Source organism: Muscardinus avellanarius (assembly GCF_963383645.1).
Source record: "Muscardinus avellanarius genome assembly, chromosome: 4".
Taxonomy (NCBI): Eukaryota; Metazoa; Chordata; class Mammalia; order Rodentia; family Gliridae; genus Muscardinus; species Muscardinus avellanarius.
The window spans coordinates 146,992,548-147,019,988 of NC_137789.1; the positions used below are offsets into that span (position 1 = coordinate 146,992,548).

At 37.9% G+C, this 27,441-nt stretch overlaps 1 protein-coding gene across 1 annotated transcript in view; it reads left to right on the plus strand.

Annotated features, from left to right (window-relative positions):
- ATRNL1 (attractin like 1) overlaps positions 1-27,441 on the plus strand; it is a gene marked incomplete at both ends in the record, with an annotated part of 644,309 nt that overhangs the window by 117,732 nt on the left and 499,136 nt on the right. Inside the window, 5 exons of the mRNA XM_080694289.1 lie at positions 2,496-2,628; positions 5,376-5,557; positions 11,190-11,403; positions 13,723-13,911; positions 23,971-24,189. Coding sequence (XP_080550415.1) covers positions 2,496-2,628; positions 5,376-5,557; positions 11,190-11,403; positions 13,723-13,911; positions 23,971-24,189 — 937 coding nt within the window. The remainder of the gene's footprint in view (positions 1-2,495; positions 2,629-5,375; positions 5,558-11,189; positions 11,404-13,722; positions 13,912-23,970; positions 24,190-27,441) is intronic.

A 27,441-nucleotide genomic window follows, 5' to 3' on the forward strand; every position in this document is an offset into this window, starting at 1 on the left:
CCAACATTATATCTGAGTATTTTCTTATCCATTACCTTATAGTAAATGTAATTTACTCTAACAAAATTATTACTTTTGGAATGGAGATAATTGCGCTATTTTATACAAGAGAGTATAGTACTTCATAAATAAATATTTGCTGGGTAACATCTAAAGTATCTAGAAAGGGTTTTCTCTAATATGCTGAAGCTAGGGAGTAATCTGGAGACCAGAGGTACACAAATAATGGAGGAGAACTCCAGTGGAGCCAGGGAGGTGGTCTAGGAAAGGGGGCTGGAGAGAGGGAGGATCAGTGATGGACACACTTCCATGGACATTATGTCCATATATGAGAACAATGTCAAACAGTACCCTCTATGGGGAAGGGAGGTGGGGGAAAGCCCATGAGTGCTCTTTGTGTGTGCACGCCACCTCTCACTTTGATTTACAATATGATGTGAGACTATAGTGCAGCAACAAAAAAGTACGTTTATAAAATACCTAAAGGGATAAAAATTGTTATAATAACTTTTGTATTTGGATAGTTGTACCGTAATTTTTTTTTTTTTTGCAGGCTGAGAAATGATTTTTTATTCATTTGAAGGAGAGTTGAGAAAGCATGGTCTCTGGCCATATCCTCTCTGCTTCTGTTTTTATTTTTATTTTTTTTCTTATAAGTCTGTACTTTTTTAATTTATTTTTTAATTGGTGCATTGTAGTCATATATCAATCACATTGGAGTACAAGACTTGAGAGGATATACAAGCACACATCATCCGATTAGCCCTCATCCAGCCCCCATCCCATTCCCTCCCCCTCCCTCGATCCCATGCTTCTTCGGTGATTAACTTTGATACATTTGTTTATGTACCTCCTGCATTTTAAAGAGGCTCCATGATTGGTCATCTTAGTTGCTTCACTATAGGGCCCTTTCTATAGCTCGACCTCTTCCAGTTGCCCCTTTCCTCCTAGTTATTGCTGATTAGGGGAAGCATCTGGTTTTTATTTTCTGAGATATTTCTCTGTGCATGTCGCGTTGCAAGTACCGATCCCCCTCTTGACGGCCCCAGTAGTGGCCTGGCTACCCGGTGGACTGATCCAGACCTCACTGGCTCAAGCAGCGGTCTTGCCTCATGGGAGGCCCCGATTCTGGTCTTGCTGGCCCCGACACCAGCCTAATTTTTAGCCTTCTGTACTAAAATATTTAGCTCTCTTATATGAGAAGGCCTGAAATGAGCATTGGCATCAGTAGATACAAAAGAGATTGAGGAATTCGGGGTACAGAATTACCTTTTGTATTTTTTTCCTCATTAATGGTGTCATAGGAAGAGTCAAGCCAAAAACATTAGTCTGTGATTTTCATGAGGCAGGTTTTATCATAAGTAATGATCATTTCATGTAAAGTAGATAATAGGTATATATAAGGTTATCACCAAAGTTCCTATATCGCCTCTATATTTTTTTGACGTTTAGCTTCTCATGTCTCGATGCTAGAAGTAGTTGAAATCTGATTACATTATATAGTAGGAATGAAAAAAGTATAACTTTTGTATTTTTGTACCTCTATGAAAGGAATATGACAAATTCATATAAAAGAAATGTTAAACATTATCATTATTTAGAGTCTGTGGAAGTAAAGTTAGTGTGAGTTGTGAAAACAATTTATCTTTTCAGATCAGATTCGGTTGTTTTAAATTTTTAAAACTTTTCCACTACTTGTCATTTCTGCTTCATTTCCAGTGGTTTGCATGATAGTTCTATTAAAACTGGAATTATCTCATGTTATAAAGGAAATGAATTCATGCATTGACTTCATTGAATTGGAAGCCTGATTTTAGATTCACTAAAAAAAGAAAGTTTTCACTATATGGGTTTAATTTAAAATTGTGTAATTTGTACAAGGTTTTTTTTTTCCAATGAGCACACAATTTTATCCCAAGAACAATTTTTTAACCTATTGAAAGAAAAAAAAATTTAGAAAAAATGAAATTCAAAGAGTTTGAGAAAATAATGATTTATGAATTGGGCAGAGTACTCTAAACCAAAGAAGGTTCAGAGAGCTCCTTTCAGGGATGTGGTCAGGTGGTATTAATAGGTAGCAAAACAAACACACAACCCCCACACAAATAACTCAATACCCCACAAAAAGCTGGGCATTTGCCTTATTTAATCATAGTGTGATGCGGCATTTGCCTTAAATGGACATGGTGATCAATTGGCAGCCTGTGATTGGCTGAGACCCAGTGGTCTGTTACAGGAATATACTCTTTAGTTACTCGTACTTTGTTTGTATACAAGTTAGGTTGCAATTACCTATGCATAAAGCCAGCTGTAAGCCAAATTTTATTTAACAAGATAATAAAGTAAGTAAGAGAAATTCTGATTCAGTGGAATTGGACTTGGAGTTGGAAAGCTGTATTTTGAAGTTCACCATGGGATTTAAATATGCACTGACATTTAAGGATCATCACTTGCACAATGATGAAAATTAACACGCTTTATCTTTGATTTCCTAGTCTGTCAGGAACTACACCAAATGTCATGTGAGAAATGAACAGATCTGTAACAAACTCACCAGCTGTAAAAGCTGTTCGCTGAACTTGAATTGCCAGTGGGATCAGCGTCAACAGGAATGCCAGGCCTTGCCAGGTAAAGACTTCAAAATTCAGTTCATTAATTTTATGGTCTGCAGATAATTACCATTGTATTAAAGTGTGTTTAGTACAAACAGTACATTTCTAAAAGTCAAGCAATGGGTAAATATCAATGAAGTAATAATTTCCTGCCTTCCTTCCTTTCTCCTCTCCCTCTACTCCCTTCCCCTCCCCTTCCCCTCCTTCCCTCTCTCCCTCCTTCCCCTTCCTTCCTTCCTCCCTCCCTCCCTCCCTCCCTCCCTCCCTCCCTTCCTTCCTTCCTTCCTTCCTTCCTTCCTCCCTTCCTTCCTTCCTTCCCTGGAAACTGAACCCAGGGCATTCTGTCTTCAAGCTGCACTACAACTCATTTTAATCTAAGTTGCTGAGGGCCTTGCTAAGCTGCAGACCGTATCCCAACTATAGCAGTGTTTCTTCACTATTTCTTTTAAATTTTTCCTTCTGTTAGGAGTTTGGGAAAGGTGACTTGAAGTCTACTGTTTCAATAAAGCAAATGTAGAAGCAGATAGAGAATAACAGTTGTCTTTGTGAGACATTAAAAGAGATTTGCAAAAACCTAAAACAGTGCTACATCACTCATTTATTTGTTTGTTTGTTTATTTATTTCAGTACTGGGGATTGAACCCAGGGGCACTCCACCTCTGAGACACACCCTTAGCCCTTTTTAGTTTGAAGCAGGGACTAGCTGAGTTGCTGAGGGCCTTGCTAAATTGCTAAGGCGAACTTGGAACCTGCAATCCTTCTTCCTCAGCCTCTCAAGTACTCAGATTATAGGAGTGTGCCGCCATGCCCAGTTACTCACCACCTTATATTTATTTGGAGAGTATAATTTTTTTAAATAAAATGAACTAATTACATTAAGTTTTAATCTTTTCACCCCATCCCTTTATGATGAACAGTTTCAGATATGGAAAATGGAAAATGTCGGAGCAGTGACCTGATACCAGTACTATGGATTCTGCAATGGGCACTTTACTTTCTCTGCTTTATCCTCGGTAGTTCTGTCTACCCCTCCTATTCATTCATCAGTCCATCTTATTTTTTTTTTTTATCCCCAGCATTGCAGGGGATCTATCTCAGGGAGATAGATAATTTGAGAGAACTTCTCCTTCAGCCCTGGTTATATAGCATAAAGGGGCAAGCCATCCCAGTAGCTGAAAGATTACATTTATAATGAGATTTAAAATTATTACTCTAAGTTAATAAATATATAGTTTAAATTATTTGTTTTGATTTTAGTATGGTCGAAATCTGTTGATAGGGCATACATTGAGATAGGTCTCTGGGTTCCTTGGTAATTTTTAAGTTAAAAGCCAAAAAGTTTGAGAAGTGCTGCTTTAGAACAATTCTGTAATAGACTAATGGAAGTAGGGCCTTTCATATTCAGTAAGAGGTACTGGTGGATTTACTGTTAGATGAAAAGTAAAATGCCATCTAACTGAACTGATCAGTGTGTTCATGAAAGGTTGCATTGTTAATTAGCATACACTAGAGCATAACTTTAAAATGCATGTATAAAACTCTTTTATTCAATAGGTGCTATTTAAAATTCTATTTGGACTGTATAGACAAACTTCTAATCCCAAGTTGTATGTTTAAACTCTAGAAAGACCTGAAAGCTATGTAAAAATAAACCCTGGAAGGCAAAAATTACAGGTTTCTTACTAAATTTAAGCAAAATGAGATAGTCTATTCATAGTTAAAATTAAAGGACCAACGACCCGATAAGAATAGATACTATACTTGATCTTAGCCAAAACGCAAACTATGGAAGCAGCCAAGATGTCCATCAACAGATGAATGGATTACAAAACTATATGATATGTACACAATGGAATTCTGCTCAGCCATAAATAAAAACACAATTATGTCATTTAGGGGGAAATGGATGGAGCTGGAGGACATTATGCTAAGTGAGGTTAGTCAGTCACAAAAAATAAGAAATCAGATGCTTTCCCTAATATGTGGAAGCTATGAGAAAATAGGTGATAGGAGGAACGCTAGACAAAGAAGGAGAAACTAGATGAGCAAACAAGGCGACCTGAGGGCGTGGGAATAGGGAAGAAGGACATTCTCTAATGCACATGATGTACATTAGCAAACATGTCAAAGTCAGTCACTAAGCCAAACATGAGAAGGGGAGGTGGATGGTGTGGGAATTGGGTAAGGGCTACTTGAGTGATGTGTGCACGTATGCCTCTACCATCTTGTACCCCATTAAGATACACGACTACAATGCACCAATAAAAATTTTAAAAAGAACCAATGAACTCAATTTTTTATCTAAACAGTACACCTGGACTGTGGAAATTAGATTTGCAGGTCAGTCAAATATAGGACTGTCTTTGAAATTGCTCTCATTATGTGTTGCGTTTTTATTTTGTTTAAAGTGATCTTGGCTCTTGTAAACTGGACTTTAGGACATAAATACAGTAGTGCTTTTGCATATGGAGCTATCACATGCCAGTGCATTAGATTTTTTTCCCTGAAAACCTACAATCAGTGCATTTTTAACATATGTTGTAGAGATGCAGCTCATCCTGTTGATGAATTAAAGAAAAAGTTCTCTGTTTTCTCAACCGAATTACTAGACACATTTTGTTTGAAATATTGAGATATATAAAATGTTTTATTTTAAAAGTAATTTAAAGTCATGTAGAATTTACATTTAGAATTCTGAAATAATTGAAATTTGCATATGATTTTTGCTGATCCCAAAACAAGCTATTTGTTTCCTTTGGCTAGCTCATCTTTGTGGAGAAGGATGGAATCACGTTGGAGATGCTTGCCTTCGGATCAATGCCAGTAGAGAAAACTATGACAATGCAAAACTTTACTGCTATAATCTTAGTGGAAACCTTGCTTCATTAACAACTTCAAAGGAAGTAGAATTTGTTCTGGATGAAATACAGAAGTATACACAACAGGTAACCATTTATACTTTTATGTATTATGGAAACATGGTATGATGATCCCATAATTTTTGGAAATGTTTCATTCCATTTGTTTTTAAAAATACATTCTTACTAAATCTTAGAAATAAAAGTAGAATTGAGAGCCGGGCGTGGTGGCGCACACTTGTAATCCCAGCACTTGGGAGGCTGAGACAGGAGGATTGCTCAGGTTCAAAGCCAGCCTCAGCTACTTAGTGAGGTTCTCAGCAACTTAGTGAGATCCTGTCTCCAAATAAAATATAAAATAGCTCTGGGAGTGTAGCCTGGGGGTAGAAAGCCCCTCGTTCCATACCACAAAAAAGTAGAATTGATATTTATTTATTGTAGTCCTGGGGAATGGACCCAGAGGCATTCTACCTCTGAGGTATACATTCAGTCCCAATTTTTATTCTGTATTTTGAAACAGGGTCACACTAAGTTGTGGAGGATCTTACTAAGTAGCTGAGGCTGGCCATGAACCTGCGACTCTCTTGTCTCAGCCTCCCAAATACTGGAATTACAAGTGTGCACCACCATGCCAGGCTTGATTTTTAAAAGTAAACTGTCAAAAGAATTTATTTTTTATGTGTGTTTGGTAGTAAGTTACCTTGCTCATATTTTACATTATAGTAAAGTACTCTATTGCTTTATCAAGAAGTCATCCCTTTTGAATAAATATTCTAAAAACGTGTACATTCTTTAAGAATTAAAACTCTACTCTGTATATTATGGCAATAGATGATTTGGCTTGGAAATTTGGGAGAATTTTTGCCAATATAGCAAGTAATATTACCAGCTACTTTCTGTAGAGACACTTAAATAATGCACTCTTGATATAGCTTATTTTAAGTAATATTGTAGAAGTATATTATAGTGAAAGAGAACATGAAATCCAAACAAACTGCTCATCTCTACAACTTAATAGCAAGTAAATCTCCCTAAATTCTATGCTACTATTTTGTATACTGGGATAATAGTCACAGCTATCTTGAATGTTCATCCTGAGCAATAAATGAAATCTTACATGTAAAGAATATAGATGTATTTTACTTTTTACTACTTACTATGCTCATTATTATCAGTTTCATTTGTGAGTTATTTTCAGTATGATCGTCATTATTTCTACTTATGGATTATTTTTATATCTTTATTCCCAGCATTGCTGTTACTTCTATTTCCAAGAATTATTATTTAGAGGATGAAATACAAGGCAACTAAATGAATTTATTTGGTAAATCACTAATATTGACATCAACTGTAGAAAATGATTTGCCCAGGCTAGTGTTTTCATTCTTCTCTGATGAATAATGAAAATTTTTATATAGACATTCGGGTTACTACTGGTGACCATCCTAATTTTTATGGTGGTATTTGCATATATATTTTTCATAAGTACCACTAATAGGTGATCTAATTTCTGTCTTTATCTTTTTTAATTTTTAATTTTTTATTGGTGCATTGTAGTCATACATCTTAATGGAGTATAAGATGGTGGAGGCACACATGCACACATCACTCAATTAACCCTTAACCAACTCCTGCCCCATTCCCTCCCCCCTCCTTCTCATGTTTGACTTAATGATTGACTTTAATATGTTTGTTAATGTACATCATGAACATTAGAGACTTTCCCTCTTCTCCCGTTTCATACCCTCAGTTAGGTCGCCTTATTTGCTCTTCTATAATATCTCGTTCTTTGTCTAGAGTCCTCCTATGACCATTTTCTTCCTAATTTTCACATTTTTTTGTATAATAGGGAGAGCATCTGATTTCTTATTTTTTGTGACTGAGTAATCTCACTTAGCATAATGTCCTCCAGTTCCATTCATTTCTCTGTAAATGACATAATTGTGTTTTTATTTATGGCTGAGTAGAATTCCATTGTGTACATATCCCTTAGTTTTGTAATCCTTTCATCTGTTGATGGACATCTTGGCTGGTTCCATAGTTTGGCTATCGTGAATTGTGCAGCTATAAATATAGATACACATGCATTAGTTTGGTAGTTGGGATTTCATTCTTTTGGGTAGATACCCAGAAGTGGTATTGCTGGATCCTATGTAAGTTCGTTCCCATTCTTCTGAAGATCCTTATTTCTAAGGCCTAAGTCCTCCCCCTCGGTAATAAAACTGATTGATTTTATCTCTTTGCTTTTATAAGTATTCAGATATTTTGAAGTAGATGTCACAGTATGATATTTGTTGGCCTTATAATAGATTTCTTTTATGCCATGGGCTAATAGGATAAAGAAAAACAATACTATTTAAATTTGTATGAACAATTCATAAAACAATTTTTGTGAACTCTAACTTTCTTTCCCTGAAGGATGGATGAGTACTTATTTAGTACACAGTTATTGCACACCTTTAATGCATTTGTCAATCAAATTTGTTGAGAATACAGAGATCAAAAGACAACCACTCTTTTCAAAGTTTAATGGAAAGATGAACAATTATACTAAAGTATGATAATTGATAATTGCACTGCTAGATGCACACAGGTTCTTATTTGGTGATAGAGAATAGACATGTAATCAATTATATGTACTCACAGAGTTTCTAGAGAAATGCCCTGGCCAGATTTTGCAGGACTTGGAGTTGGCCAACACTTACAAATGTTTGTAATGAGGTTAGAGAAAGTACTACATTTTCTTTTCTTAACTTACCTTTTGGAACAGCTAATAGCTTTATCCCTGAAGGAGAAAATGTATGTGGTGACACATATGGATAAACTACGTGTGTGTGTGTGTGTGTGTGTGTGTGTGTGTGTGTGTGTGTGTAGGAGGATTGGACATTGAACCCAAGTTCTAGCACATGCTAGGCAAGTTACGATCTGTTCATATTCTCGTAATGTCAGGAGCTTCATTTCTTTAACTACAAAAATGAGAGATAATTACCAATCTACATGTAAGAAATACCAAATACCTATCACCTATGAAAAGCTTATTATTTGCAGATCCACATATCCCAAGTTTTGAAAAGTCTGGTTATTGGGCCGTACTGCTTTTTCTTTGTTTAAAACATATTAGGTTTAGTTGTTATACTGTAGCTTGAAATGTGCTGTTTTAGAAGTTACATGGATTAAGATTTCTTGTATTAGCTGCTAATTTTTCTGGCCTATTATTATAAATCATAAAGATTGGAGTCGCATTTATTTTGGATGCACAATGAACTTAAACCTGACAGTTTGCTGACTAGTAGGCTGTGTCAATGAAAGATGCTTTGTTTTTATCAGAAAGCCGAGCTTTTAGAAGGATTTCCAAGTGGAAACTTCTACAAGGTGACATTCCATTAGGCATATCTTTATACAAAATGAATTATATCCTGAGTCACTGCAGTTGTATAAACTTAAGATAACCCTTCGTTGGCAAATAAAGATCGACAAATTCACGTACTTTAAAGAGATATCTTGGGTCAAATGATCATTTACTTATCAGAAATGGCTAATGAAATGTTCCAATGATTTATGGTGTGCTGCAGTGAATTTTCATAATACAGTAATTTATCTTTCATTTTCAACTGCCTGTCCGGTTCATTTACTGAGTTATAGTTACTTTAAATGTTTTATCAGCTGCTTTATTTTTGTTTTTCTTCTCTTCTTCTAAGATTCTTATCATGACGAGCGAGGGAGTAATATTTCATTTTAAATGACTTGTCTTTACTATAGTTAGGAAATATAGGCAGAATTGCCGTAACGTGAAGCACAATCATTAATCTGAAGTCCCTATGTCGGATTGATTATCTGGCTGCTGTTATTATTAAGAACTTTAAAATTTTTATATCTCTTTTGTTATCAAATTATCTTTCAGAATAACATGAAATATTTGAAGATCAATGTGAAGCAGCATGTGTGTTTTTACAATTAGAAACCCTATTAAATATTACCTTTGCCTCAAGCATTGTCCCAAATATTGACAAATAGCCATTTTTATTCTACATAAATTTTGTTCAGCAAAATTTATTAATTTTTATGTGTACAATACTATATTGTCAATATGAGATCTAAAGCTGTAATAAAAATTCATAAGGTATTTTAATTTTATCCTAGAAATATATGTTGAGGATATCCTGGGTGTAATCGTATTTTTGTATGTTTTCAACTTCTAGGTGTTTAGCATCTTTTTAAGCTCGGTAGGGACAAGTGTGTAACAAAACTGAACAAACTCTGGGTATAAATGTCTTATTTCTATATCATTAAAGACTAAAATGGAGAGACATATTTTCCTTTATGCTGGCACTTTATAATGTAAAAAAATAAAAAAGAGGCTGTGGAATTTGAACCATTGTACACTGTAATAAATAATGGTAGCTTAGTATCTTAGAAAAATATATTGTTATGCATATTAAATGGAGGTGTTTATAATTTAAGATAATTTTGTAAAGAGAGTAACTTGGATCAAGAATATTTTTTTCGGTAATTGTAAGAATAGCATATTTTGAAATTGAATAATAAATGTAGGGTAGACTGATTTAAGGCTAATTTTGAGATGTAACTGAATATTTAGAATAGTTCTGGGTGGCAACGGTCACCTGCCTGAGACAGAAAGATTTCAGGTTCGAGGTCAACCTTAGCAACTGAGGCCCTCAGCTAGTTAGCGTGACTCTGTTCTAACGTTTAAAATAAATTGGGCTGAGGGTATACCTTGGAGGTAGAATGGCCCTGGGTTCAGTCCAGTTTTTTTAAAAAAAGCAATGATGTGGCTATTATGAACTTGTCTTATATTTTTATTAGTTTGATCTCCTTATTAATAAGAATATAATGACATTAGTTTATCTAAAATTAGAAGTCCAAACCTAATAATAGAGGTTTGAATTAGGAGAGAGACAATTATTCTTCTCCTGTGTGTGTGTGTGTGTGTGTGTGTGTGTGTGTACGCATGTGTGTGCGTGAGTGTGCGTGTGTGCATGTGTTTGCATGAGTGTGTGTGTGTGTGCATGCGTGAGTGTATGTGTGTGTCTCTCCATGATATAATGTCTCAATTCAGACTTCATATATTGTTTGTTAATTTTGTTTCATACTTTTGCACAATGCAAATAATGACAACTTATCTTTGAATCTTTAGCTTTACAAATGATTAACCCTTAGCAGCAGACGTAATACATTAATTTTTTAAAATGATTTTGCCTCATAAGGTAGATATTTAGATCATGTATTTATATCCCATTTTATAGGAGAGAAATTAGATTTCTAAGAACTAAATAAATGATCCTAGTCATGTAGCTAAGCACTAAAACTATGCTTAAAAGTAGTATACTAGCTGGGTGAAATCCTAGTACTTGGGAGGCTGAGACAGGAGGATGGCCAATTTGAGTCCAGCCTGGGAAACATAGTGAGACCCTGCCTCAAAATAAATAATTAAAAATGCCAGGAGTATAGTCCAGTAGCAGAGCACCCTGGATTCAATTCCCAGTACCGCACACATGTACAAAAGTGTTCTGTCATTCTCCAAAATATGCTGGAATTGTTCATTATTTCTGGTGCTAATTATTAATTATTCTTGGTATAGGAAGATGGCTCTATATGTTTTAAAGTGTAATTTTAGTGATAATGAATCATTTGCTAAAAAATACAGTGTAGTAGTTTCGCACTTGACATTTTTAAATACCTCTTTTCCTATTCTTTACAGAAAATCTCGCCTTGGGTAGGCTTACGCAAGATCAATATATCCTACTGGGGATGGGAAGACATGTCTCCCTTTACAAATACAACATTACAGTGGCTTCCTGGGGAACCGAATGATTCTGGGTTCTGTGCTTATCTGGAGAAGGCCGCAGTGGCAGGCTTGAAAGCGAATCCCTGTACGTCCATGGCAGATGGCCTTGTCTGTGAAAAACCTGTGGGTAAGTAGTCCAGTAAGTCAAAATTGTTTCAATTTATTTATTTATTTATTTTTTTGCTGTCCTGGGGATGTACTTCCGAGCTACACCCCAACCCTATTTTAATCCTTTTTATTTGTGAGTTGCCAAGGGCCTTGCTAAGTAGCTGAGGCTGTCTGCGAGCCTCCCGAGTGCTGGGATTACAAGTGTGCACCACCACACCTGGCCCTGCTTCAGTATGTCTTCAAGGTCTCTTCCCACCACCTCGTCCCAGAGTGCAGTCTCAAGTAACTTCCATCTTCTCTTTAGGGTACTGATTCCCTAGCGTTAATATTTATCCACATTCCTCACTTGCTACTGACTTCAGCATTAATTGTGAAAATAAAATTTTATTATTTATATAATCTTGATTTCTTGACTGGAATAATGTGATTGTGAGCATATGGTTGTAGTTACAGTATAGCAATGATTGATTTTTAATTCATTAATGTGTTTTATCATAATAGTGTTTGAGAAAAATATTTGTCTTTATGATTAATGACGGAGACTCATTTTAATGTTATAGCTCAATTTCAGTTGTCAAGTAAAAAGAAATATTTCTGTCACATCTTTTGAAATGAATTTTGTTAAATAAGAGAGTAATATTTAATTTTTTAAAAATAATGTATTTTGCCCGGCGTGGTGGCGCATGCTTGTAATCCCTGCGCTTGGGAGGTGGAGACAGGAGGATCGTGCAGGTTCGAAGCCAGCCGCGCTGGCTTAAGAGATCCTGTTTCCAAATGTAAAAAGTATAAAAATAGGCCTGGGAGTGTAGCCCGGAGGTAGAAGGGTTTCCAGGAACCCCAGTACCACCAAAATAAATAAATAAATAAAATAAAATAATGTATATTTTATTGTAGTAAAATGTATATAATATACAATTTGCCATTTTAACCATTTTAAGGATATAGTGCACATGGGTGTATAACCATCACCACCATTCACCTACCAGAACATTCTTTTTAAAAACTAAAAATCTTTACTCATTGAATCATAGCTGCCAATTTCCTATCTCCCTGGTCCATGGGAACTACTATTGTCTTCTCTCTATGAATTTGAGAACTTTAGGTAGCACATATGTGGAATCCTACAGGGTTTATCTTTAGCATGTGGCTCATTTGGTTAACAAAATGCCTTCAAAGTCCGTCCAGGCTGTAGCATGTGCCAGACTTTTCTTCCTACTTAAAGCCAAATGATATTCTAGTGTATACACGTCTTATACACGCATGCACACACATGCACATGCACATACACACACGTGTGCACACACACGCGTGCATGCACACACGCGCGTGCACACACACGAGCGCGAGCACGCGGGTTTCTTCTACCTTTGGCTGCAATGAATTATGCTGCTATGAATATGGGTATGTAAATATCTGTTTTAGTTTATAATTTGACTTCTTTTAGATACATAATCAGAAGTGGACTTGGTGAATCATAAAATAATTCCATGTTTGAATTTTTGAGGAATTGAGATACTGTTTTCCCTAGAGGCCACATCATCTTACATGCTCGCCAGGGATGCGTGGTCATCAGCCTTTCCACACTTTGTTCTTTTTTTTTTTAATAATAGACACCCTACTGGGTATGGTAAATATTATCTTTTAGATAAATATTTTACAGTGAGTTATATTTTTATTGTTTATGTCAGAGGCATGTTCACTGACAGGACATTTGCTTTGTTAAAGGTTGGAATATTTATAGAAAAAATCATGGCTGGGAATTTAAATACTGCTGGTGTATATAGTAGTCAGCTAATAGAAAAGCCAGATCATGTTACTATTTATGTATATTACTATTTATCATTTTATTTATTTATTTATTTATTTATTTATTTATTTATTTATTTATTTATTTATTTATTGGTGGTACCAGGGATGGAACCGAGGGTCTTTTCTACCTCTGGGCTATATTCCCAGACCTATTTTATACTTTATTTGGAAACAGGATCTCAGTAAGTTGCTGAGAGCCTCACTCAGTTAGCTGAGGCTGGCTTCGAACCTGAGCCATCCTCCTGCCTCCCAAGCACTGGGATTTACAAGCGTGTGCCACCACGCCCGGCACTACTGATCATTTTCAAAACCATACAACTAATACTTGATAAAGAAGTTAAAATGTAAAGTGATTGTATGTTTCCAAGTTTTAGTATCGATACACCCTCTCTCTTTTAATTTCTCCCCTAATGTTATCACAGCACACTTAATTGAAAACATTCCTGAACAGCAAAGCCAACCACCCATCCATCTGAGTTACTATCTTGCAGTTAACAAATGAAACGATTCTCTTTGTCCGTCATTCCAGTTAGCCCCAACCAAAACGCGCGGCCCTGCAAGAAGCCCTGCTCCTTGCGGACATCCTGCTCCAACTGCACGAGCAACGGCATGGAGTGCATGTGGTGCAGCAGCGCCCGGCGCTGCGTGGACTCCAACGCCTACATCATCTCCTTTCCCTACGGCCAGTGTCTGGAGTGGCAGACCGCCACCTGCTCCCGTGAGTATGCGTCTAGCGCCATGTTGTATCCAACAGCAACAGAAACCACTTTCCCATGATTGCCAGAGGAATAAAATTCTTGGGACGCTTCAGATAATTAGAGAAGATACTGTCCTGGGAAGGTTTAAAATCTGGTGGCGCTATTAGCCTCTGATTGGCCTGGTATCATCACTTTGAATCCCAATACGTCTCTTTCCCTCAATATTAACCTTTTGCCGCTGGGCACGGCGCCCTCCGAGCTCCAGAGCCGGTGGAGACGGCGGCACACTCACCCCTGGGTGCTCACCTCGGGCTCACGTGTTGCATGCTGTGTCCCTCAAGTGTTCTTGGTCAAGTACAGACCCCACGTCTTCTTTTTCTCACCTGACTTTGATATTTTTGAAGACCTACCCCAGTTGTTTTGTAGGTTTCTCAATTTGTATTTGTCTAATTATTTCCTCTTGATTAGATTCAGGCATTTATTTTTGTTCTTGTTGCTTATTTATTGGTTTTATTTATTTATTTATTTATTTATTTATTTATTTTTGTGGTTCTGGGGGCTGGAACCCGGGGGCTTTTCTACCTTTGGGCTATACTCCCAAACCTATTTTTATACTTTATTTGAAAACAGGATCTCACTAAGTTGCTGAGAGCCTCAGTAAGTAGCTGAGACTGGCTTCAAACCCGTGCGATCCTCCTGTCTCAGCCTCCCAAATGCTGGGATTACACGTGTGCCACCACGCCCGGCTCTGCTTATTTATTTTAGCAAAAATTACTTAACCAGTGTTGACGTATCTGTTATAATGCAGGATGCAGTCTTGGCATCCCACGAGGAGTCCCGGCAGCAGGGCAGTGTGGACTTTCTGGAGCTTGCTCTTCAGGGGAAAAATCCTGCCCCTTGATGGTCTCATGCTACGTATGGACTATAGAATGAGGAGAATCCTTACTGAAGGCTTGTTACTGGGCATCGCCTGGTCACGAGAGCGGGTTTGCTCACCAACAGAAACTGCACCACAATGCAGTTGCCGAGGGAATGGCACAGTGCTGCCGACAGCACGTGTTGGCTTGGTGGAAGTCCAGACCATGCACAGTAACTACTCACTGGGAGCAGAAGGTACTGGCTTCAGCTCGCTCCTTGGAGCAGAGAACAGGGTTTATCTTCCTATAATCTAGTTCTGATACTGAGGCTCATCAAAAATAGGCCTCTGCACAGGGACCTGAACTCATTACTCTCTTCAGATTTGGCATTGAAAGGTGAGAAAAGCTGTTACTCCTGCTGCTCCATGGCGCACTCCCGGTGCTAGAGAAGAACGCTCATTGGGATCTGTCCTTCTTGTGATTGATCCAGACTTTTCCTTTTTGCTTTTTTTTTTTTAAATAATTTGCTTTTCTGGAGTTACCATTACACCATAACAGTTAGCTGTAGCCTTACTTGAGCTGGAGTTGTCCAAATTTATATTCACCCAGGACTCCTTGGTTTGAACAAGACAAAGCATTTATGTACTTGCTGAAGTCTCAGCAGAAAAGATGAAAGGAATGTTTTCATTTTCCTCTGTTCCCCATGTCTCAGCTGCTGATCGTCCAGAAAGAAAGACCAGGAGTCTGTAGCTTTAATTTCTTTCTTTTCCTACCCTTAGCCCATAATAAGCAGAGTTTGAAAAGAGTGAGTGAATCCATCCAACATATTGGTGTGTTTGTGTCAGGCCCCAAAGGAATGGTGGTGACAGCGCCTTCACAGGGCACGCAGAGCCGCTGCAGTCCAGTGCCTGTCACTCAGCCATGTGTGCTGAGTGGAAAGGGTGAGGGGAAGAGGCAATCAGCCTCCACAAGAAAATCTTCTCTGGGGTTCTTTACACCTGCTCAAATTCCTTTCTCCTAATGCTGACTCCCCTCCCCTCCCCTCCCCTCCCCTCCCCTCCCCTCCCCTCCCCTCCCCTCCCCTCTCTTCTCCTCTCCAAGGTTATTTCAGGTCCAGGCTTTTGTATCTATTTACTGTCTTCCTTCTGTTCCTTTCCATCCCGGAAGGGGCTACTTCAATGTTTCCTAAGAGAGTGGGCCATTACTCTGCCTTTTTACCTGTAACATTTATAAGTATCCTCAGGACTTTCTTATAAGCCATTGGCTTTTTTGCATTTTCCCCATCGAAGCTCCCCTGGCTTCATGACTGTGATGAGGTGCAGACAACCATCCCGCAGCACATGCAGCCCCTTCCCTCACTCTTTCTTCTCTCTGCCTTCTGAGCTTTTTCATTCTTCAGGAGGCAAGCTATTGGAGTTAGAAATCTGCTGCTTCTGAGGTCCCTTTTGGTGATGAATCTATTGTTCTGAGGCCTATAAGTGTCTGCTCACTCCTGGGATCCAGTGGCCCCCAGACAACATGGTCAGTTATTATTAGCCCTTTCTGCCTGAATGATTTACCTGCCCATTTAGAGGTAGCAGCTGCTTAAGCAAAGCAGGTAGAGACTCATCCCCTTGCCCAGGCCTTCTGCCATTCCAAGGGAGGATGTCTCCCTCCAGCTAGGGATCCAGTTTAAACCAGTATGTGCTCCATAGGGTACAGTCTTACAGAGCTGGGGAGGAGGGGCTTAAAGTACAGGCTAGAATTGCCAGCTGAAGTTGTATACATTTGGTATCAAGTGGAGAGCTATGCCTATGGGCCTGGCTGAGTATATTTTGGTTTGAGCTCCCTGCTGTTATTATATAGGCAATTAGGGGGTTGCTGGCTTAAAGTACACTTGCTAGCACAGAACACATCTTTCCCCTTCTCTTCCTTTGATTCCCCTCCCTTCCTCCTGGCCCTTCTCTCTTCACCCTCCGCCTTCCTTTGCCTTTTTTCGTTCTGTGGTACAGGGAATGGGACTCAGGGCATCCTACCTCTGAGCTACCCCTTGAGCCCTGTTTTAAATTTCTTGTTTGGAAACAGGGCCTCCTTAAGCCCTGGAGACAGAAAACATCTTATAACTAGAGGCCAGCTGCCTCTGGTGAACACTAGTGCTCGAGACTTGTAGGCAGTTTAGTATTCAGCCTCTCCTGCCTCAATAGTCCTGTTTACCTTGCTACAGACAATGTTCAGTGAAAGTAGCCAGAAGTGAATGATTACATAATGTTCAAGTCCATTTAGATAAAGTTTGAAAATGGGCACAACTGTGCCAAATTGTTTAGGAATGCATATGTACATGGCAAAACCATCGAGTATGGCAAACACATCTGCCTGTGTGCCAGGGAGTAGATATTGCTAGGGGGAGGGTACTGATTAGTCAGTGGCACAGGGAGACCATCCTCCTCCACTCCTAGACTGTGTGCGGGGTAAGAGCATTCGGTTTTATCTCTTATTAAGCTCACACTTTTCTGTTTGTATTACTCTGTATGTGTGATATAGTTCATTTTTTTAAAAGGCTAAAAGAGGATAATAAAAGTCTCTAAGCTCTTAGACTCTTAAGAACTCCCTAAAACTATTATTTAGAGTTATCTTCTCTACTCACAAACCTTTCTTATATTGTATCCATTCTTATTTTCTTCCCAATTTTTAAAATTGAGACAAAATTTACCATCCTAACTATTGGAGAATAATCTATAGTAATTCTTTCTAATATGTTTGTGGCTCAAAAACTTTTCAATTTTTTGCATGTCTAAAAATGTATTCTTTATTTTCAGTCACACGATAAAATGGTTGGAATAGAGCTTCACATATTTTTAAAAAAACATTCATTATTTTAAAAATATTTTTTCTTGCGGATTCTTCTTGTATTCAGTGTTGAGTATAAGACCCTAATGCCAATCTAATTTTATTTCTTTTGAAAATTAATGTCTTTCTTTTTTTCTCCCTTTTTCCCTTTATTTATTTTTAGCTTTTAAGAATTTTCTCTTTATTGTTGGCATTCTAAAATTTTATGATTTCTTTTAATTCAGTTTTTCAGTTTTTGATGTGGATTTTTTTAAAAAAAAAAAGAATTTAAATTTTTTGACTGGAGTAAAGGATTTTCACTGGCTCTTTCAGTATGAAGAGCAGTTTATTACTTGACCTGTTTACAGTGTTCTTCAGTGTCATAGATTGTATGTTCTCCTTTATTTACTTTTTTTGGGAAATTTTAAAAATGATTCTGGAGCTTTCTAAATATGTATCAGCATACCAACTGTAATTTCTATATCTTTGTTTCAGATTTTTTTTTTTTTGGTGGTACCGGGGTTCCTGGAAGCCCATCTACCTCCGGGCTACACTCCCCGACCTATTTTATAGGTTTTATTTGAAAACAGGGTCTCTTAAGCCAGGCGGCTGGCTTCGAACCTGCGCGATCCCCCTGTCTCCGCCTCCCAAGCGCGGGGATTACAAGCGTGTGCCACCACGCCTGGCTCAGATATTTTTTTTTCCTATGGTCTTTTAGTTGAGGTTTTTTAGTTATTTAAGGTGAGTTTTGGAGTATCCGTATAAAATCCACAATAAAAATTACTGTAACTGAATTTTTAAAGAAGTAAAACATAACTATTTAAACACAGATATGAATTACATTTTACCACTGACAAATTAAATGACAATAAGCAAATACTGTTGGCAGGGTTATCTGCTGGGCACGCATAGGTCAATTCCTCCTCTCTCCCCTTTTTCAACTTTTGCCTGTTTTGTTTTCTTGATTGTTGTAGAGGCTTTATTGCCAACTTCTAAAATTGGTTCCTAAAGCAGGTGGCCTGTCACCTCCTCCCTCTTCCTGGGTATAGAACTCAGGGGTTCCCTCATGCTAGACAAATGTCTCCACTGAGTACCCGCCTGCTCCAGAGCAGGGCCTTTCTTTCTCTGTTCTGTCTGTTGTCGTGGTTGCCTGTCATGTGGGTGTATATAGTTCATTTGTGCTGATGATGTGATGATGTCTAAGACTACTAAATGGTTATTTTTTATGCACATCTTTTTATTAAATGTCCCATATATCTCTGTGGTGAAGAAGGGCACTCACTATACATTAAATACATTAAAGCAAACTTGTATTTTTTTCTTTTCTTTTTTTTTTTGGAACTGGGATTGAACTCTGAGGCATTCTGTATCCGAGCATCACCTCCAGCCCTGTTTTATTTTTTTTTATTTTTTATTTTTTTTACCAATCCCTATTTATTTATTTGGTACTGGGAATGGAACCCAGGAGTGTTCTACCTCCAAGTTACACCCTATCCAGTCCTATTTTCTTTTTTCCTCCCTCCCTCCCTCCCTTCGTTCCTTCCTTTCGTACTGGGTATTGAACCCAGGGATATTCTACCTCTGAGCTACACCCCCCAGCCTATTTTATTTTGAAACAGGATCTCACTAAGTTACTGAGAGCTTCACTAAGTTGCTGAGGCTGGCTTTGAACCTGTGCGATCCTCCTGTCAGACTCCCAAGTGCCGGGATTACAAGCGTGTGGCACCATGCCTGGCTTATTTTATTTTCTGAAGCAAGGTCTCGCTAAGTTGCTGAGGCTGGCTTCAAACCTCTGATCCTCCTGTCTCAAACTTCCCAGTGCTGTGAGTACAGGTGTGTGCCACCATGCTTGTCTCAAGCCCTTTTTAATTAATTAATTAATTAATTAATTAATTTTGTAGTACTGAGAATGGAACCCAAGTACCTTCTACCTCTGAGATAACCCTTCTGTTGTATTTTATTCTTTCTGTTTTGAAACAGAGACTCACTAAGTTGCTGAGGCTGGCCATGAGCCTGCAATTCTCCTGTCTCAGCCTCTCAAATACTGGGATTACAAGCATACCACCATGCCTGCTAAGCCTTTTTTTTATTTATTTTTATTTTTTTTATTTTATTGGTGCACTGTATTCATACATCATAGTGATATACAAACTTTTGTAGACATACATGCACACATCGCCCAGTCAGCCCCCACCCGATCCCCACCCCATTCTCTCCCCATCCCTCCTTCCCATGCTTGGCTTAGTGGTTGACATCTAGTATTATAGCAATTTATCCAAAATTAAAAATGATAATCTCACATAACAGTTTCATTTGTCTGATACCAAGTGTTTGATGATTTAAAGATAGCATTTCAATATTTCTTTTTGCTTTCTTTCTTACTAGAGCATATTTTTTTCTGTTTTTTTTAGGTGAAACCTGTTTTATTTTTTATTTTGAAGCAAGGTCTCACTTATTTGCCGACAGTCTCAATAAGTTGCTGAGGCTGGCCCTGAACCTGCATCCTCCTGTCTCAGCCTTCCAAGTACTGGGATTACAAGCATGGGCCACGGAGCCTGGCTTATATGTCTGGAGGTAATATTCACATGGCACTGTTCCACTCTTTGAGCAAACAAACTCTTAGCAGTTTTTATTTTTTTCACCTTTTAAACCAACAAACATTAATTGTGTAGTAAAGAAATGCTAGGAAATGAAATAGGGGCTAGGGTGGAACGTGAAATTCTTGCTCAAAATACAAGTGCTTAAAGTCGCTGTTATAGTCAAAGTCCTCAGCTGCTGGCTAATAATCTCGTCAGGCTTTTTGCCTTTGTATATTCTTAAAATTAATTACATATAATAGATTGCATTCTCATTATCTACCATAGGTGTCTAATTCTTTATGTGACATTAAAATTATTTTTATAGTTCTAAACTTTATCTTAGAAATGGAATAAGTTCTCTCTCTCTCTCTCTCTCTCTCTCTCTCTCTCTCGTGTGTGTGTGTGTGTGTGTGTGTGTGTGTGTATTACTGGGGATTGAATCCAAGGGCATTTAATCTCCATGCCATACCCCCAACCCTATTTATTTTTAAATTTTAAAGCAGAGTCTCCCTAGGTTGATGAGAGTGTCACTACTTGATGTGGCTGTCTTCAAACTTGTGTCCTCCTCTCTCAGCTTCCCAAGTACTGGGATTACAGGTGTGTGTCACCATGCCTGGCTCTCGTATTTCTCTTAGAAAGCTTTCTCCATGACCTTTTAAGATTTTCTGATAAAAGGAACTTAAGAGAAATTAATGTTTAAATTTCACAAATTGAAGAAAGGAAATATTTTTAAGATAAATTTTACCTAATGAGATATCTTTTTACTAACTGATAATATTATTAATAATTGATATAAGTAGCTAGATATTGTATTTGTAAAAGGGAATTTCAAGGGCGTATTTAAAGCAAGTCTAGTTTTTAATATACAGGAGTTAAAAAATAAAATTAAAGTGGTAAAACTAATAAGAAATGAGGGTATATGGCATATTCCATATCTATATTTTTCAGTATTTTGTAGATTTTATCTACATACCCGGTTTAAAAATTAATATTCCCTTGGCAATTAGGGATGGTAATGATTTTTTAAATTTGAAGACAGTTTTTTATAGATTGCTAATTCTTACACATTTAAGAAACTATTGAGTATTTTATAATTTGTCTTTCAAAACCTAAAATTAAATAAATTAAAATAGAAATGATTATTGTAATATTCTTTAGTTCATATATAGTCTTTGTACAAACTAGAACTTTAGGAACAATGGCATAGCCTGTAAGCTTTCTTTTAATGGTGTTTTCTATAATAGAAAAAATCTTTAAATCTGATAATATTTTACCTTATCATAAAATAATAAATAATGAATTTTTTATTATTTTTTCAGCAGTGCACGTTGCTTTCCACCGTTGAACAAAAACAAAACCTTATTTAATAGTTTTTATATCTAAAATGAAATCCAAGAGACTAAGAAGTTCCTCTGAACATGAAATTTTATAACTTGTTATTAAAGCCTAAAATCTAATAGGAAAACAGAAGATTAATAGTTTGTTATTCAGTCAGTACAAGAAAGTCAGGATTCTTTAACCTAAGACTTCCCTAGTTGTTTCAAAAGCATTACCAGAACTGTTTTACTGAGAATAGTTGAGATTTAATTTGTAATGCTAAGACATTGTAAGGATTATCTTTTCTTAAAGATATAGTTCTAATAAAAAAAATTATTTTCCTAGGAAATATTCATAGACTCTAAGTATGTTAGAGAACTACATTTATTCTGAGTGAGAACCAATAAAGTTTACTTCAAACCATCATACTATAGTAATAATTGGAATGTCAAGATAACTAATTTGAAATTTTTCATTATTTCCTACTGGTTACATAGCAACCGAATATGGTTTTAAAGACAATTAGAATAAATCAGTCCACAATACTATGAATTAACTACAATTATAGATAAAAGAGAAATATTCAAAATTAAGAAAACTAAGTAGGGGTATGGTAATGTTTAGAATGTCCAATTATCTAAATATCTTTTATTTATTATTATTATTGTTATTATTTTTATTATTATTATTATTATTATTATTATTATTAATTATTTTGGTGGTACTGAGTTTCCTGGAAACCCTTCTACCTCTGGTCTACACTCCCAGACCCATTTTATACTTCTCTTTATTTGGAAACAGGGTCTCTTAAGCCAGCGCGGCTAGCTTCGAACCTGCGGGATCCTCCTGTCTCCACCTCCCAAGCGCGGGGACTGTAAGCATGCACCACCACGCCCAGCTCTAAATCTCTTTTAAATGAAGCATCATTTACCACTTCTTACTATTGGAGAAAAGATGTAATTTAACAAAGGAAGACTCTTCAGGTCAATTACTTATTTGTATACAAGGTTAACATTAGCCATTTGGGTTTAGAGACTCAAGAAGAATTCTTCTTTTTTCTATTAAGGAAATATGAGCAATGGTACCGATTCTTTACCTTCTTGTGTCCGATCTCTGAGATACTCAACACTCCAAGAACTCATATCAAATAATATTATCATTGGTGAATCCCTTAATCTAATATTTTATTATTTCTGCATAGCCTACCATATTGAGTCTTCCTGATGTTTGCTAAGAAACTCAGACCACTCTTAGTTGCAGTAACCTAAGGAACATCTTTGTGTCTAGGAGTATTAAACACTGAACGGCAGCTATAGTATTAGCTCCACAACAAAAAAGTGGAGTCTGCAAGAAATCTACCATTTTTTTTCCTTTTAGAGCTATTCTACCAAGTGTCTAGAAGACATCTTTCATAGTGTTTTGTATGTCGGTCACAATTTTCTATGGATAAACCATTCTCAAAATAAAGCATGCTGATTATAACAAAGTAGAATTAGAGAGAAATTTCAGCCCAATATAGGATGCTTTGATTCTGAATTAAATTTTGAAACATCACACAGTCATGACTATGCCTCTGATGTCCTTGGAAGATGTCACAGCATCCATAAGCGTTCGTCTCCTGGGTCCTGCCTCAGAAGGCTGGGCTTCCGCAGTGGCGCTCTGCAGCTCGGCAGGGTGTGCAGTGTGCACAGCTGGTTGTCTGACTGTAGCAGAGACTCAGGTTCCTTGGGGTGCAATTGAGTTTACTCACATAGCAAATATTAGTAGCTTGGATTCTTGGGAAGCTTACTGGCCACAAGAAGCAGTCCAATGGGGTTTTGGGGTACAGGAGAATAGGCAGACATCACTTACACTGGTTGTCTAAGGGGAGAGTGCAGGTGTTCATCGGAGACCCTCACTAGGTACAACAAGAATGAGTAACATAGGTCTATATCACAGACAGTGGTCTGCAGTCCCCCGGATCAGTTGCCCCAAAGTCCTAGTACTGGCAAGATCTCAGGAGTCTTTAAGTATGAACTTCATTTTTTTTTTTTCCCCATGTCATGGTTATCATACCTGAAAAAATAAACAAAAGCCAACCAAACAAAATAACAGCCCAGCGTGGTGGCACACACCTGTAATCCCAAAACTTGGGAGGCTGAGACAGGAAGATCACGGGTTTGAGACCAGACTCAGCAACTTAGCGAGATCCTCTTTCAAAAAAAAAAAAAAAAAAAAAATAGGGCTGAAGGTGTAGCTCAGCGGTAGAATGTTCCTGGGTTCAATCCCCAGTACCAATCAACAAACAACCCCCCCCCAAATTCAACACCCCCCAAAACACTCAATGTGGTTTATTTATTTCTTCTTTGTTCATAATTTATATTTTGTATTTTATTTAAGCAATTCCTGTCAAAACTGTTTACATTAACCATAGGTGGTATTTACTGTCTTTTTTTATGAGCATGTTTTTTTTTTCCTTTCTCCTGCCATTCTGTTTGAATATAAAATCACCTAACATGGTTTCAATGTTCCTGTCACACAGCTCAAAATTGCTCTGGCTTGAGGACCTGTGGACAGTGTTTGGAGCAGCCCGGGTGTGGCTGGTGCAATGACCCTAGTAATACAGGAAGAGGACACTGCGTTGAAGGCTCGTCACGGGGACCCATGAAGCTTGTTGGGGCGCACAGTGACGACGTGGTACTCGACACCAGTCTCTGCCCCAAAGAAAAGAACTACGAATGGTCCTTTATCCAGTGTCCAGGTAATAACAATGTGCTGGAAACAGTTTCCGTTTCTGCTTGAGTGAACAAAGATATTACACATTTTTACTGTCCGTATCATTATAATATCTTAGAATTTTCATGCGATATAGCATGTACAGTGAAATTTCATGGTAACTCTAAGAATGTTGTATATAACATCTAAGGCAGAGGCATCTGGTCTTATTCTGAAAGCTGCCATTGGTATTCACTACTGTTTAATTTGGAAAATAAGTTTATTTTCAGGAGCATTCTTCATAGAAAGTCTATTTGTACTAAATAAAATAGTGTTCATAGAGAATTAACTTAATATGTATTTTTTGAATGCCTACTATGTGCCAACAAGTACTAGAAACACAATTCATAAAGTAGTGTAAAATCATTGGAGTTACAGAGCTCACATTTTAATTGAAAATTAATTGCACATATATAAAGGAAGGAAGGGGAATAAAGCCTACTATGTACAACTGCATGCTGAGAGAAGACCTCACTGAGAAGTGAGAATTACCACACACTTGCAGTAGGCGAGGGGACCGACCGTTGGGCTGCGGTCGAGGAGTGCTCCGGAAGACCTGGCAGCCTGGCACAGGATCTGGGAGGCGATTCCAGGGGGCAGAAGCGAGGGAATGCAGAGAGCTTCAAGGAAGAGCTAGGAAACCAGTAGAGTGTGCATTAGTCAGCTGGGGGCACAGGCTTACTGGGGACCTAGGAACTATGAGGGGTATTCACCAGAGTTAGTCCGCTGAGGTACTGGGAAGCTGGGCATTCAGCCATGCCTCTTACTCCTCACAGTAGAGATATACCCTTGTGGTATTATCTCTGGTATTTCTGAGCTGTACCAGTGTGTCTGCCCAGTAGCTTTCCCTGATACCAGTGAAAACCCTGAGGCAGAAAAATCTAAAAAAGATGAGACACGGACACTGGCGGCACTGAGACCCCATGAGCTAAGGGAATGGGGCACCGACTGCAGCAGTACCTTTTTACAAACATACTGTGCATCTGTGAGATTCATGAAAGACAATAAAGTGGGTCAAATGATTGACTTACAGAACAGTGCAGGTGAATCTTAAATGTATTTTGCTTCGTAGAAGAAGCTTGACTCAAAGGGCACAGTTTGTATAAGACAGGTTACTAAGAAAACCTGAAACAGACAAAACTGTGGGGATGGAAAGCAGGCTAGTTATTTCCTAGAAGTAAGGGGAAACGTTGATTTTAAATGGGCATCACGATAAAACTTGGAGGGTGTGGAAGTATTCTGGGTGGTACCGAGGTAATATGACAGTACACATTGTCATACTATTTCCTGGGAAAGTAACTCAGTGATTGAGCACTTGTGTAGCATGTACAAGGCCCCAGTTTGATCCCTAGCACGACACATGCACAGAAAACATCCATCCTGGACACCGCAAATAATAAAATGTACTGTCTACATGATTAACAACAAGACAGCCAGGATGTTGGGGGAATCTCAAGGGAATGCAATTACGACAAATGGATCCAACCCTATCGCAGATGCCATAATCTCAATCCCTCGCCCTCAAAGATAAGACTGACTTAAGTAGCTTTAGAACAATGATGTTTTGAATGGAAAAATAAAGGGGAAATCCTGTCCATAAAGCCACTGTATTCTGATTGATAAATTTGTTTCACGAGTATAAGTTAACAATTCGAACAATACATGCATACCAGATGTGAACACATAAATAACTTAATGTTTATGTGGAGCTAGGCTTCTCGCTGTCAGTGAAAGAGGTTCAAAATAAGCCAGGGTGAATACAGTGAACCCTTTGGCACTGGGGTAGCAAATGAGAGAGTAGCATTAATTCTGAATTATTTTAGTGTATACGTAGAAGTAAATTTAAAGATGTTTGTATACGTGACTTATTATGTACTCCTGTATTTCCTAGTACTGTTTGTTCAGAGGGCCTCGAAGCCATGATACCAAATAGCAACGGGTACATCTTGTGGACAGATTTTGATTTCTGAATACCATTCTCATGAGAGGAACCCAGCTTTCTGGGAGAATACATGAGTCTAGGGCATTTTGCAGTACCCAGAAAGTAAGGGATGGGGGAGGGGAGAGAAAGAGAAAGAGAGAGAGAGGAATAAGAGGAAAGAGAAAAGGAGGAAGAGGAAGAAGAGGAGGAGGAGGAGGAGAGGGGAGGAGAGGATGGGGTCATGTCAAAGGCATATATTATAGCTCACCTGACAGAGGGTCACATCTGGGAAACAAAATAAATAATAATTGTATTGATTAGAACCCAAAGAAAGCTGGGCGTGGTGGAGCATGCTTGTAATCCCAGCATTCGGGAGGCTGAGACCGGAGGGTTGTGGTTTGCGGCCAGCCTTAGCTACTTACTGAGGCCCTTCACAACTTAGTAAGACCCTGTTACAAAATAAAGAATAAAAAAAATAGGGCAGGGGGTACAGGGTGTGGCTCAGAGGTTGATGCCCCTGTTTTTCATCCCCACACCCAAAATAAAAATAACCCAAAGAAAAACATATATATTCAAATGAGTGAGAATGGACAAATCTTTCTTATGAAAAAAAGGAAGGAATAAGGGAAATAAAAAGATCACCATTAGAACTCCATAGTAATAATTACTGTAGAAATAATTCTCTTGAGTGCGGAAATTAGTGGGTGAGTCTTTAAGGTAGTATTTTCTTCAAAGTACCATGTTAGAAATGTTTACTAATAACTGTGGTGTTGTTAACACATGTCCACAAACTCTGATATTTCTCTCTATGAGTAGGGGTCAGACTCAGTGACTTGTATTTAGTGAGTACAGTATAGAAGAAGAAAAATAACAACTCTACAGTGAGGAGAGTGGGTAGACCAAGTAGTCCATGTTAACCTGTAATTAGCCATGTTAATGCCATTCTCCCCCACACCTATAGTCCTACTATAATTGTGAAAAAACATCAGTGAAACCCAAATTTTGGGACATTCTACAAAATAATAATCTCCGTGCTTGGGAGGCTTGGGCAGGAGGATCGCACAGGTTCGAAGCCAACTCAGCTACTTAGTGAGGCTTTCAGCCACTTAGTGAGACCTTGTTTCCAACTAAAGTATAAAAACAGGCCTAGACGTGTAGCCCGGAGGTAGAAAGCCTCTGGATTCTACCCCAGTGCCACTGAAAAAAAAAAAAAAAAAAGTTTAAAATTAAAAGGATAATTTTAAGTGTTAGCTTTAATATGGAACAGTTGGAAATTTCATGTTCTGTTCTTTGAGAGACCAAATGCTAAACCGATGA